At 43.2% G+C, this 14,704-nt stretch overlaps 2 protein-coding genes across 3 annotated transcripts in view; one reads left to right on the forward strand and one right to left on the reverse strand.

Moving 5' to 3' along the window:
• gfra1b (gdnf family receptor alpha 1b) overlaps positions 1-12,586 on the reverse strand; it is a 73,755-nt gene extending 61,169 nt beyond the window's left edge. The window contains exons 1-3 of the mRNA XM_064321329.1: positions 12,188-12,586; positions 11,398-11,700; positions 10,312-10,395 (exon numbers count right to left, since the gene is read on the reverse strand). Of these exons, the coding sequence (XP_064177399.1) occupies positions 10,312-10,395; positions 11,398-11,700; positions 12,188-12,227 (427 nt within the window). The 5' untranslated portion in view covers positions 12,228-12,586. The remainder of the gene's footprint in view (positions 1-10,311; positions 10,396-11,397; positions 11,701-12,187) is intronic.
• Positions 12,587-12,590: 4 nt separating this feature from the next.
• Positions 12,591-14,704, forward strand: part of ccdc172 (coiled-coil domain containing 172) — a 38,381-nt gene continuing 36,267 nt past the window's right edge. The window contains exon 1 of one of the 2 annotated variants that reach the window (XM_064321333.1): positions 12,591-12,896. The gene's annotated coding sequence lies outside the window, so the exon portion shown is untranslated. The remainder of the gene's footprint in view (positions 12,897-14,704) is intronic. The other variant, XM_064321332.1, reaches the window with a different exon arrangement.

Genomic DNA, 14,704 nt, shown 5'->3' on the forward strand with positions numbered 1-14,704 from the left:
GTTACCCAACTGAGCAACTGGATGAAGAATTGCAACTGTCTGAGAAGTGACCAGGAGGCCTGCTCCTATAATGTCAAAGTTTCAGAGCTCATTGGCTGAGGTTGGAGAAACTGTCCAGGAAAATAAATGGGAGAAAATGCCATCAAGGGCACGATAGGTACACAGTAAAATGTCCAGTGGTAAATAAGAAATTCCAGAAATTGACAAGAAATTCCAGACATTGACCAGCTCATGCCTAGTGAGGATATTTGGATTAAGCTCATAGGGGAACATGAGAAGGGGCTTAACATAGGAGTGTATTACTGACTGCCAGCATCAGACAGTAGTGTGAATACAATGCACTTTGAAAATATGAAACAAGCTTGCAGAGGAGGTGAGACTATTATCATAGGCGACTTCAATTACCCCAGTATTAATTGGGAATTGGGACAGGACAAGGAAAAAGGGAGAAGGAATTTTTATATTATAAATGACCTTTTTTTAGCACAGTATGTCAGACAGCCTACAAGAGGGAAGTCAATTCTAGATCTCGTGTTATGTAATGAATGTAATGTAATGAGGTAATGGAACCACTTGGGACAAGTGATCATTTCACAATTAGGTTTGATGTATTTTGGCAAACAAAGAGGGCCCCATCTAATTCCAGGATTTTAAATTTTAGGCGTGCCAACTTGAAAAAGATGTGATCAGAATTAAGTAAGTTAGACTGGGTGCAACTTGATTGCAGGACTGTGAATGAAAAGTGGGGCAGGTTCAAAAGGGTTATACTTGATGCACAGTGTAAATTTGTTCCAAAGATGCAGAAAAGTAAGTTGAAAAAGCAGTCTCCACAGTGGTTGAATAAAGATATACGGAAGAGTTTGAGGAAAAAGAATAAACTGTTTAAGATACATAAAAATGACAGTACTGAGGGTAATAAGGCTGAATATTGTAGTATGCATGCTAAGGTTAAAAAATAACTAAGGGTAGCCAAAAGGCCCTATGAAAGGCAAATTGCAGAAGATGCTAAAAGTAATCATAAACGTTTCTTTCAATACTGTAGTAGGAAAGTTAAAGAGGAAGTTAAGGGCATTAAAAATAATGACGGAGCACTGCTTTAGAAAAATAAGGATATTGCTGATGCCCTAAATGGCTACTTTGTTGAGAGTTTTACCAGAGAAGAGGTTACTAATAGGCCGGAAGGCATATTCAATACTCAGAATGTCTTGTCAGATATTGAGATAGGGGATACAGAAGTATTAGATAAATTACATAAACTAAAGACAAATAAGGCAGCAGGCCCTGATGGCATATACCCAAGGGTACTAAAGGAGTTAAGTGAGATCATTTTTAAACCACTGGCAAGTATTTTTAGACAGTCTTTAGAAACTGTAGAAATACCGAATGACTGGAAACAGGGTATTGTAATACCAATATATAAGAAAGGGGACCGTACTGATCCAGGAAACTACAGGCCTGTCAGTTTAACTTGCATCACATGTAAAATACTTGAATCTATCATTAGAGACAAACTAGAATTATTTCTTGAAAGTAATAATGGGATAGCCAATATGGTTTTTGCAAGGGAAGGTCATGCCTGACCAAACCATTTGACATTCTTTGAGGAAGCTACCAAGTGTCTGGATGGGAGCAGGGCTTATGATATTATATACTTAGATTTCCAAAAAGCATTTGATAAGGTACCACATGACAAACTCATTATCAAAATGAGGACAGTAGGAATTACAGGAGGCATTTCAGAGTGGGTTCGGAACTGGTTATGGGATAGAACACAAAGGGTAGTAGTAGGAGGGATCTTATCTGAGCAGGGTATTGTGGGAAGTGGAGTTCCACAGGGATCGGTGCTGGTCCACTGCTCTTCCTCATTTACATAAATGACCTTGACACGGACATTGAAAGTACACTAGTTAAATTTGCAGATGATACAAAACTGGGAGGTTTAGCCAACAGTTTGGAATCTACTAAAGTAATCCAAGAAGATTTAAACAGAATCCAGAAGTTGGCAGAAACCTGGCAAATGCAATTCAATATAACTAAATGTAAAGTGGGGAATAAAAACATAGAGCAGGATTACTTTATGGGTGGTACAAAATTAGATTGTGCACATGTAGAAAAAGACTTGGGTGTAATAGTTGATCAAAGCCTATCAGGGTCTGGTCAATGTGCTTTAGCAGTAAAAAAAAAAAGCCAACAGGATGCTGGGATACATAGCCAGGAGTATTGAGTATAAATCTAAGGAGATCATACTCACCCTATACAATACCCTTGTCAGACCACACTTAGAGTACTGTGTGGATTTCTGGGACCGTACTACAAGAAAGATATAGAGGCGCTGGAACAGGTCCAAAGACGGGCAACCAGATTGATTCTGGGTATAAAAGATAAGTGTTATGAGGAAAAGCTTTGGATGCTTGGACTTTTCAAGCTTAGTAAAAGGAGACTTAGGGGAGATTTGATTGAGGCTTTTAAATTTATTAAAGGGATTGATAAAGCGAACTACAGGAAATTATTCAAGTTGAGTTTGGTTAGCAGAACGAGGGGGCATAAATGGAAACCGGCAAAGGGTAAATTTCACACAGACATTAGGAAATATTTTTTCATACAGAGAGTGGTTATTGTGTGGAATAGCTTGTCTGGACATATAGTGGAGGCAGAAACACTGGGGTTATTCAATTCCCGGCTTCATACAGTGTTAGATACTATCTAGCTTTAAGGTAAACTAAGCATTAAGTACAGTTTAGCAGTAGGAATAGACAAGCAGTGTTGGGCTGAATGGCCTGTTCTCGTCTTACGTTATGTTATGTTATGTTAAATCAACTCTTACAGAGTACGTATGGTCCCACTCTGGTACAGACTGGGCCTATATGCACTCTGTTAGAATTGAATTGACAGTAGACATTTTGCTGTGTGGAGCCAAGTCCCAGCAAATCCTTGAGGAGAAACTGTTTCAGCCTGAAAGAGATCTGCATTTAGGGCAAAGATTAATTCATGTTCCACATTACAATGAACTAAAGCAAATAGCAAAAACTTTAGGTTACTATCGTAACCCGGTTCTCTGAAACATTGAGTCGAGAGATCCACCTATGGGGAATGACATCCGGTCATGACTCCTCAGAAGCATCCAATTGCACCAAGTCTGGCTCTGACAGACAATAACGCATCCAATGCTACAGGAGGCACCGCCCTATGCTCACAGCTGAGAAACTGTCAGGCCAGCAAGGGCAGCCTCCCCCCTTGAGGGGAGGGTGTGTCTGGCACATCCCATGTAAGGAAGTACTAAACACAAAGCAGGTGAGGGGAGATGCGTGAGCTTCACACAGAGCTCACCCCCAGAACTGCGTGGGCTACCGGAGTCCTGGTGACGTCCAGGCGGTAGAACCTAGCAAAGGTATGTGGAGAAGCCCAGCCTGCAGCTGAACAAATCTCCTGCAAGGAGACCCCACAGAATAGGGCCCACGTAGAATGCCCCTCGTAGAATGAGCCCTCAGGCCCAAGGGGAGGTGTTATCCCCTTTGAGTCATATGCCATAGCAATAGCTTCCACAAGCCAATGAGACAGCCGCTGCTTAGAGATCCCTTTGCAGGGCGGGCCCCTGGCTGGTCGCTCTTTCTGAAAGCCTTAGTCCTTGTCATACGTGTGGAGAACACGCACAGGACATAGCATATTCAGCCTTTGATCCTCTTGAGAGGAGTAAGGCAGTAGGTGAAAAGCAGCAAGCTCCAACATCGCACACGTGAAAGCTGGGAAGCTTTCAGGCATGAAGGCTGGATTGGGCTTAAGAGAAACCCTATCCATATTAGGGGAGAACATTGCACACAAGGGATGCACTGAGAGTGCATGGAGGTCACTGACTCGCTTGGCCGAAGCTAGAGCGAGCAGCAATGCTGTCTTGAGAGACAGCAATTTTAACTCTCTCATTTATAGGCTCGAATGGCTGTAGAGACAGACCCTCCAGCACCAGTGATAAATCCCAAGAAGGGATGTGCTTATTAGCAACAGGCAGAGAACGGCGAGCCCCCTTCAGAAACCTGCGAATGAGGGGGTGTTGCCCCACTGCATAGTCTTTGAAACCAACATGACAAGCAGCCAGGTAGACCTTAATGGTTGAAAAGGATTTCCCTTTATCCGTAAGGTTCTGTAAAAAGCACAGCACGTCGGTAACAGAGCACTGGTAAGGCACTGACTGATGAGAGGCACACCATCCTTCAAATACCTGCCACTTATTTTAATAAAGTGACCAGGTAGAGGGCGTTCTCGCGCATTGGATGGTAGCAGGCACACGAGAGAGGACCCCTAACGCAATAAGGTTATACCTCTCATGGGCCAAGCCCAAAAAGCTATTCGCTCCGAGCGGTGGTGGTGTATTTCCCCTTTCGCCTGAGACAGTAGGTCCATGTGTAACGGGAGTATGCATGGCTGTGCATAAAGAAGAGAGATAATCTCTGCCAGCCACAGCGATTTTGGCCACCTGGGTGCTATCAGGATCAGTGCAAGCTCTGTTCTCTCACTCTGGCTAGAGTGTGAGAGAAGAGAGCGAGTGGAGGAAACGCATGAAGGAGTACATCAGGCCATGGGTGGGCCAGTGCGTCCACGCTAAGAGTTGCGAGAAATACATAGGACAGTGGGCGATTCCGTTCAAGGTGAAGAGATCTCCGGCCGCACAGCCAAATCTCTGCCACAGCATTTCCACAATCTGGGGATGCAACCACCATTCCCCGCAAAGTGGGTTTTGCCTTGACAACAGATCCGTGCCCGTGTTCAGAATGCCTGGACAAGGTGACGGCTGCTCCAGACCAGCAGTCTGTGGGCTAGGCAGTGGAGCCAGAGTGCATGCCACCTTGCCGATTGACATATGCAACCGCAGTCATGCTGTCGCAGCGGATTGGCACATGATGTCCCCTTAGACAGGGGAGAAAATATCTGAGAGCTATCCAAATTATTAGTAGCTCCAGATAATTGATGTAGCTGAGCGTAGCTGGATTGGCTGCGTCCAATTCACAATACGTCCCTCCTGAGTGACACCCCACCCAGAGAGGGACGCGTCTGTTGTCACGACTATTCTCATGAGAACGATCCTGAGAGGGGTTCCCTGAGTGTAAAAGTCTGTGCTTTCCCAGTGACGCAGAGTTTGGCAGCACTCGCGTGTCACCGAGAAGCAGCGATGGAGATCGCCCACGAAGCTGAGGTGGAGGGATGAAATCCACCTCATAAAGCCCCTCATTCTTAATAGCCCCAGTGGAAGGACCTGAGAGGCTGAAGCCATCAGCCCTTGCAGCCTGAGGCATGTGCGATACTGTATTCTCGAGCTTGGTTTGAACTGAGAGAGACAGACTCTGAGTGATAAGATGCGGTCTGCTGATAGCCAAGCTCGCATCGACACAGAGTTTAGGTTCAGTCCCAAGAATGTTACATTCTGGGATGGAGAGAGATTGCTCTTGGGGAGGTTCACTCTGAAACCAAGAGACAACAGATGTGTCAGAACTAGCTGTGTGTCCTGCACAACTCTGACTTTCGAATTGGCGATGATGAGCCAATCATCGATATAAGTCAGAATTCTGACTCCAGTTAGTCTCAACGGAGCCAGACCCACCTCTACACAAAGACAGAACACCTGTGGGCTTAGGGGGAGGTTGAAGGGTAGGACTGTGTATTCGTACCAAACACTGCGGTGGGCGAAGTGGCGAAATTTTGTGTGAGGGGGATAGATGCCTACGTGGAAAAAGGCATCTTTCAGATCAATTGATGTGAACATCATTCTGATGTATTGACCGTAGAAGAGTGCTGTATGTTAACGTTTTGAAGCTGTATTTCCTCAAATGTTTTTCAGCACCCTGAAATCCAAGATTGGATGTAGGGAGCCGTCCTTCTTTGGAACCAGGAAGTAGCAAGAATAGCCGTGTTGGGCTTGATCTCACGGAACCACACGGATTGCCCCTTTGTGTAAGAGAGTAGAGATTTCCTCCTCTAGAACATGGGCCGTACTCTCTTTGGTTCGAGAGTAAATAACTCCATTAAAACGTGGTGGTTTCACTCTGAATTGGAGTCTGTAGCCTTTGGCTATTGTGCTCAGGACCCATTCTGGGACTGACGCAGCCTGCTAAGCTACCATGTGGCTCATGAGTGCCCCTGCCGGTGTAGAGGACCACGGGGAAATCTGGCCGGGTGTGGCCAAATCAAATTATGGTGTCAGCGCTCCACCTAGTGGCGAAACCAGGGGAGGCCTCATGTGTTTTAAAGAGAATCTTTTCACACTGTTTTTTATTTTTTGGCCTTTCAGGGCGGAAGCCTTCATTAGAAATGGCCTGGTGTTGTTCTGCACACTGAATGTGGGTAACACTACCTCTCGGGGCATTGAGAGGGGAAACTGAGGCTGGGGGACACAGGAACTGCTGCCGTGACCACAGCGAACATAGGGGTGGGAACCCCTGAGGGGAGAGGGGCCGTCCCCCTGAACTTTAAGTCTCCTCTTCTTGGAGAGGGGAGACGAACGTCTGTCCACGGGGCTGCTCGCCCCAGAACATGGACTTAGCCCCCCAGCGGGGAAGCCGGTCAGGCAGGCTGCTTCCACTTAGGCTCAGCGGGGGTGGGTGACGGTTTCTTTGCTGTGGCCGCAGCGAAGGTCATGTTACCCCAAGGCCTGGGAGGGGGGTTACCCTGCTGGCCTAGGGTTTTTCCCTGGGGCTTGGTTCTGCCCTGCCTCGGTTGGGCATGGCGGTTCACAGCCGGAGTCTGTGGGGGCCACGTGAGAGGCGGAAGCTGAGGCGTAGCTCTGTGGGGGAGGCAGAGTTTGAAGGCCTCAGCCTCTTTCTGCTGCATGAGAGTCAGCGCAGGGCTGAAAAGGGGCTGGCCTGGCTCAACTCGGGCACCTGCGATGCGCCTCTTCTCACTGTTGGGCAGACCAGAGAGATTAAGCCACAGCGCCCGCTCACCAGCTACAGCCAGGGCCATGGAGCGACCACAGGCCTGGACACGCTGGCAAGCATTGCGCAGCTGCGATGAGAGCACCGCAAGTGGCTGGACAGGCTCGCGAGCGTAGCTCTTCAGAGAATTCGAGAGAGACAGGCTTAGAAAGGGCCATGTAGCGGGGAGCTAGCAGGCTGGTTAAGCAAATAAAGGCAGCGTGGGTGGCTGGCTTTAAGCACTAACAGGCTAGCATGGTTAGCAAGCTGTTCAGTGTTAGCGCGAGCAGGGAGGTGTATCGAAGGCGTGGGCTGCCTGATACAGAAGGGAGCTAGCGAGTGAGGGCGGCAAGCTAGCGAGCTTTATAGCACTGACCGAACTCTCAAACCTTTCACGTTCGGCGGAGCCCGATCCGAGGATATGTCCTCCTGCGGACAGTTAAGTGATGCAGTTCTTGTGAGATGCAAGATCGAGGCTGTGAGCTCAGTTTGGATGGTTTGGATGATCGCGAGAAGCAAATGTCAACTGATGAGTAGTAGCGCTGCAGCGTCCTATATGCTCTTACAGGAGGCCAGTGCCTCCCGTAGCATTGGACGCGCTACTGTCTGTCAGAGCCAGACTTGGTGCAATTGGATACTTCTGAGGAGTCATGATCAGATGTCATTCCCCATAGGTGGATCTCGAAACGAGATGATGAAAGAGAACTACAAATGAATGGCTTAAAACAAGGTTGGTATTCTGTAATGGCAAATACTTAAATCCTATTGAAAATATTTGGTATGAAATGCATTTTTTTATGACAATTGCAGTCCCCAAATCCTCTCTGTCTAACTTGACAGAGTTGGAGAAAATTAATTTTGATATTTGTGTTTTATTTCATATTTTCATAGATAACTCAAAACCTGGACAAACATTGTGTATTGATTCATTAATATGTTAAAAAAAATGTATATTCTTATTTATAACCCTTCATCTGTGTCACTTTTATTTATTGTTTGTATTAAATACCAGAGTTCCAGAATACTGTGTCATGGTTCTGTTTTGTCTCTGTCTTTCCTTGTTGGGCCGCCAGATGACAGCACTTCTGTTTTGTGTCCTGCTTGTACCCTGTGTAATTGTATTATTGTTTTCAATTGTTAAATTATTGGTTCTTGGTTGTCTCGTTTTCCCTTCCCTCTCTGTGGCCTGATCGTTCATGGTGCCCTCCTGTGTCTCGTCAGTGTCTCGTCAGGGAATTTTTTTTTTTTTTAAAGGAAACCCTATCTAATCATTGATTTGCAGTTTCTTTGTAGGGAGCTTGCACACATGTAATAGTCAGGTTGTAAGAACATAAACATTTCCAGAGAAATGACATCGTACTGATACTGAAGTCTGTATGCAGAAGCATTACAAACATTTAGCCTCATCTCGATTGAGTGTGGATCTTTCATTAATATAGAAGTCTTTCCCTGCATTCTAGGTATATTACGGTCCTAAGAACAGGCACCTCCCACTGTCCCAACCATCTTTGTCTCATCACCAGTGTCAAACAGCCCAGCGATGGCTGATAAAATATCTCCCTCCTTACGCCGGGGACCCACCGCACGCGTAGCGTAAGCGGCGCGTAAGCAGCACGGCGAAGCAGCACGGCGCGGCGTGTAGCGTGTCTACACTGGTTCCGTTTGTGTCGCGCAAAGGCTTGCTTAAAGCTCTATATTCCTAGTAGCTCTCGCAGTCTGCAGTGGGATTACATCGTGTATTTCACGTTTGTTCACGACTGTTGATTATGGGTCAAGTGAATATTTGGTGAGAGACCTTTTTCAGTTTGTTAATTTGGTAATATTTTGTTAACTCATGTAAATACGTGAGAAAGTAAACGCTTTAAAGAATTACCATAAGATTAAATCGCAACGTAGCCTACATAATAATCAATCTCAAATGGTATTAATTTATTTGCTTGGTTAACAAGCGTGCAAACTTTATGAAGAATATGTAATGATCATAATAATAATAAATAATCCATAATCAAACATTGGGAATTCCCATGTCGTCTTGTTATTCACGTCAAAACATTTATATGATCAGATTTAGTAAAATCAGTTAATCGTCAAAAAGATAGCGTAACAGTTTAAACTTGAAGGGATATGAACACCACAACGCCATGAACACCGGAAGCTTTGAAGTACAAGTGCAATAAAGGCTTGCTTACAACTTCATTTATAAAATAGGTGCATTTTCATCGGCAAGACCACTAAATCTGATTTTTTAAAGCTCTGTGGATTATCTGATTTTTATTAACAAGCCCCTTTTGAAAGCACGGCGAACGAAGACATCGGAGAAGTCAAATAGGCTGAGCAATGGTTGGTTAAAAACTACCTTCCAACACTCGAGCTAACAAACCGCTGCTCGGTGCATTCACTTCTACATCATTCAATAGGCTACGTCTTTCTGTGGTGCATTTTCAAATTTACCCCACCCCCTCCGCGAAACTAATTTTGCATTTTTCCCAGGTTCCAGTTTTTTGTTTTTTTCTTCCCCTGCAAGGACAATACAAAAACGAAAAGGCTTGTATTTTTTTAGTTGCTTATAAAATATATGGTAGGGAACTAGGGACACACACCCCCAATAGCCAAATATAAGGATTAAATATAAATCAGTGCATGTATACCTAGCATTTTAGAGCATATTTCTGTGTATAAACAGGTCATCATGAAGCGCGACAAGCCGAAAAATAGAACAGAAGCGAAAAACTACGCTTCAGTTCACTTGTGTCGCACGAGTTTCGCAGCCGGTTCGCGACGCGTTCGCATCTGGTGTAGAGGACGTCGCCCGCAGCCGTTGTAATAACAGTACTTCAACTACGCTTCAGTTACGCGCGTAGTACGCTACGCGTGCGGTGGGTGTCCGGCTTTACACCTCTGATGGATAACACATCAGGGACCAACACTGCCACCTAGAGGCAGCCAGCTTCAAAGAAAATGTAGTATTCCACACTGTTTATAAGGCCATAAGGAGTGTTCTATTGGTGCACCTGCTGGGTTTTAAATGCCTTGATCACCATCCCCGTCAGACAAAACTGATTCCAAGATGTGATCTGGCCTTTTTCTTTGCCACATTGGTGACTGCCCTGAGAAACAAATCACTGAGTCACAGCAAAAATTGACTCATTGCTCCAACCCTCTCACTTTCATGGCCTGACACACTGATTACTCAATTCTACATGCTGGGGAGGGCCGACACTAACGAGTTAAAGACAGACTCTGTCTAACATCAGTTCCCAGGGTAGAATTGATACAAATGTGACTTTGTGTTTTTTATATAAAGTTGCTTGTGTCTACAATTTATTACAAAAATCTGGATACAGAATTTATGCACCTCTTCTCTAATCCCATACACTCACTCACATAGACTATATAGAGCCCAGAGTCTTACCTGAAATTATAGGAGCTAACCGGAAAATGTCAGAGAGACGACTGTTCATTCGCTCATAGGGAGAATCCTCCAGTACGCCATTTCCTGAAAATGGCATTAAAATCTGTAAAAATAAAACTAACAGATACTTGTATAACAATACACTACATGAATACATAATAGAATACATTTCTATAATGAATAAAACTGAAAAAATCACTTGAAAAATATGTATTGAATTAAATATTGATATTTAAGTTTTCATTTATAGGTCAAAACCTTGATACACACTGTGAATTGATTAGTTATTGATATGTAAAAAATGTATTTGCTAATCCATAACCCTTAATTTTTTGTGTCAATTTGTAGTCAGTTCCACTGTACCTCTCTGGCAGCTTTCCCTTGGTGTCTGGGACACTTTTTTTATATTTTCCTCAACAAATTTCAGGTTTTATTTTTTTAATCCTAATAATAACAGTAATACTTACTACTATTACTACTAATAATAATAATAATAATAATAATAATAATAATAGTTTTCGGGAACCACTGGAAAACACCAAAGATTGACCTAGACATTATGGAAGGAATACATTTTCATAAATCTAAAACGGTTGCGTGGCTGTGTTCTGCGTTTTGAAAGAATGTGGCGCGCTCGAGCATTTTAGAATTATTCTGTGTATGCAGCTGTAATTGCATCAGACAGTTGGGTCGTCAGTAGGCTATAGCTAATTAGACATATTGTTTGCCCAAATTGGTACACGTCTTAATTTAAATGTAGGCTATCGGATTTATCATTGGGCCAACCAGCAGTATAACAGTAGCCGGACAAAGCAGATTGATGATGATAAACTGCACTTTACGCACAGACGTGGACGCAAATACTTAATAGTGTCGACTAATTATCAAATAACGCCAAAGGGTCTGCTGCATATAAAGTTTCTTTACGTATTCCAACAGTTCATGTTTTTGTTGCTGAAGTGTACATGACTGCTGTTAAAGTGATTCTTGAGAGGCATAGGCTATGCTATGTTAGGGCAAATCGTAGCGGCATGAAAAAACTAAGCCAGCATTTGCTCTGGATGTGTTGAGTTTGCATAGGCCTACCTAGTAACGTCTGGTATATACTCCAGTAAATGCGCAAGCAGTTCTTTTCTTTCTTCATGCCCCGTTTACATCTGCAGTTATAGAGCGGACTCTGTTTGATGGCTTCCATCGCGCTTCTGCACTCGTCCTGCGCTTCGGGTCCCGCCAACATGGTGAAATTGCTCTCTTTCCCCGCCACGCATTGCCTCATTGTCCGATACTTTGTGCTACAGCCCGTCTCCTTCAGACACTGTTCGCTCGCTTTCACGCAGTCCAGCCGACCCATGCTAGCCAGCACACCCTCCTCGGCAGACAGCAGCACATCTGTGTGGGAATAATAATAGGCTACTAATAATGATACTACACAGTAGAATGTCCAGTGTTAATAAACAGAGCACATATGAGTGTAATAGGAACTATATGCACTCTGTAAGAGTTTATTAAACCCTGAACATTTTACTGTGTACTACTACCACTACTACTAATGACAACAATAATAATCACCACCATCATCGTTATCATCATCACCATCATCATCATACACATTACAAATGAGAAAAAATATATTATAGTGACTCCTCAATGACAGATAGACACTTTTTTAGAGTGCCTCTTTAAACGTGCGAGTGTCCAGAAACTGTTTCCATCTGTTTATGTCAAAGAATCATGCAAAATTGTGCAAAAATAGTTGAACATTATATATTGTCATTCACAGTGTATGACCGCTATATCCGAAACTATGCTATACTACAATGTTAAGTAAGACATTCTGAGTTCAAAAGGGGCTGAAATTATGTTATCAGGAACTTACCCAACACGGACAACATGACGTATAAAGCTGTGATAATCATTGCGTTTTCTGCCCGTGGGAATTGAAAGTGTTGTATAGCAGTTTATTTGAAGACAGGAAGGGATTAGAATTTCAGTTCCACAGATAGATCCACTTTGTCCCACTTCAAATCCATTGAGACTCCGTTTAAAAGCAGGGTGCCCCACATGCATTCGGGAGATTTCAAACAATTAACTGGTTCTTAGATCACCTCGACCAGCCCTGAGCAACTGAGACACCCGAGATCCCGTACAGATCGTAAACGAGCTACTAAATTTACATGAGCTAAAAAAGCCAAATAAACAAAGCAAACGCTCAAGTGGTCTCCGAATTACGACTGTCCAAGATTTCAGACGCGCTCTGAGCATTCACTGACGCAAGCCACTGTAGTGAATTTCAGCTTTAACGCCAACCAAGCGGCAACTGTTGGTGACGCGCCGCATGCTCCTCCAAGAGAACACTGAGATGGCAAAGCGCTCCGTTTTACCCTTTTGATTTCTTACTCAGATACTGTTTTCCCCACAGTCTTCGCTTTAGCTAGCAATGGGTTATAGCCAGTGACCGCAGTCTACTTTCATGCAGAGGATTCTACTTTCAGATAATTCTTCATTTAAAGATCGTGTGTTGAGCGGCTGTGGAAGTTTTCAATTGAACAGCTTTTCAAGTGCTCTAGAAACGTAACGAGGACCAGGTAAATTTAAGAATGCTGTAGTGGGATTTTTACGCCAAGGATTGGCCGAGTCTTGTATTTTACAGGCATCAAAGTTAACATCGTTGAATCTTCAATCGATCTCGTCTGCACAAACTATAGGCTACAGAAATAAAACATTGCACATTTAATTACAATGATCAGCGATCTCATCCAAAATATCTGGAATGCACGGCCAAACACACGCTGCATTTTCTCGCAGCCAACAACGAAACGCAGAACCGCATTTAATGCGCTGCTTCAACCAAACGTAATACTTCATTAATTTTCATTATGGTCATTGGACTGACGTAATGTATACACCGATTTTAGGAACTGTAGGCTACTATAGGGGGTGATCGCCTATTTTGGAGTGAATTATAGGCTAGTTATTTTATTTAAGTTTGCGCCACGACATCAGCTATAGGCTACAGGCTGGATTTCTGATGCAGGTAATATGTGATTTAACCTAAATGAATGTATAAATTCAATGAACGAAGAATTAGCCTCGATATTAGTCTCGTAACTTGAATCTCATAAAAAACACGTTCTCAACGTACAAAAATGCCAAGTTACTCACACATATGTAACCTTTATTTGTATCAGCCATGTGTATTATTTAAATCTTAACAATTGTCATTTTTGTAACTGGTAATACTGAACTATTTACATTGAACTCTTAAGTCTATACATTTCCATTTATGCGTATATTGTATTCAGTCTTCATTAAATATTTAAGTTCCCCCTCTTGTGTTCCCCCTGGGACCTTAATTAGGGAACACATCTTGGTATGGTTAGTTTTGGGAAGGAGGATTGTGCTGGTAACATGCTGATGTGCTACTGCTCCTGCCATGTTGGCTACTTCCATTAAATGTTATACCTAACGATACTCACTGTAGCCCAGTTCATTACACCTTCGCCTCGACCGAGACTTGGAGAACAGCCTCTTCCAAATATTCGGGTTACACATACAAGACATGCACCGTCTATAACTCATTCATTCAGACTGCCAAAATCCAGGCCTGCCATTAAAACTATTGAGTAAAGAAAAGCAATGCTACCCAATATTTTCTCAATTCTTTCAGGTCACTTGGCCCTGTGTGTATAAGCATGCAGTACATGAACAGGCCAAACATATGTGTGGATGGCTTTCTCACAGTCAAGAATGATTGTATAGGCATCTATATGTCCAATTTGTATTGGTATGTATGTATTTCGCTGCCCAACCTTTCTGTTGCGTGAATGATTGTATGTTTCTTGGTATAAATGTCTGTTCGTAAATGTGAATGTAACATGCTGCGAGGGAAATGTCCCCATGGGGATAAAGAAGCTCTCTTTATGTATGTATGTACAATATGTATTTTACATGCAGTATTTATTGTACGTAGCAAATATACAAAAACTTGTACATTTACTCAAATTCAGTTCAGAAGCAAGTATAAACATATGTTTTCTGGAGAAATATGCTTCCTGTAGTTACTCACCAGCAGTTTTCTACATGAATTTCAATGTGTTCCATGAGGCAATTGGAAATATTTGACACTTTGATCTGACACAAAGTTTGCATGACATTGTAAAATGGTAAGATTACAAAACACAGGGCCAAGTGACTTGAAAGAATTGAGGAAATATTGGGTAGCATTGCTTTGGAATACATCTTATTTAATTTCGGTGAGGCAAGATAGCCTATATTGTTTGTAGTACCGTAACTTGGCGTCATTTTGATATCAATACTTTTAATGGCAGGCCTGGATTTTGGCAGTCTGAATGAATGAGTTATAGACGGTGTATATCTTGTATGTGTGAGTAAG

Source organism: Anguilla rostrata, chromosome 2, assembly GCF_018555375.3.
Source record: "Anguilla rostrata isolate EN2019 chromosome 2, ASM1855537v3, whole genome shotgun sequence".
Taxonomy (NCBI): domain Eukaryota; kingdom Metazoa; phylum Chordata; class Actinopteri; order Anguilliformes; family Anguillidae; genus Anguilla; species Anguilla rostrata.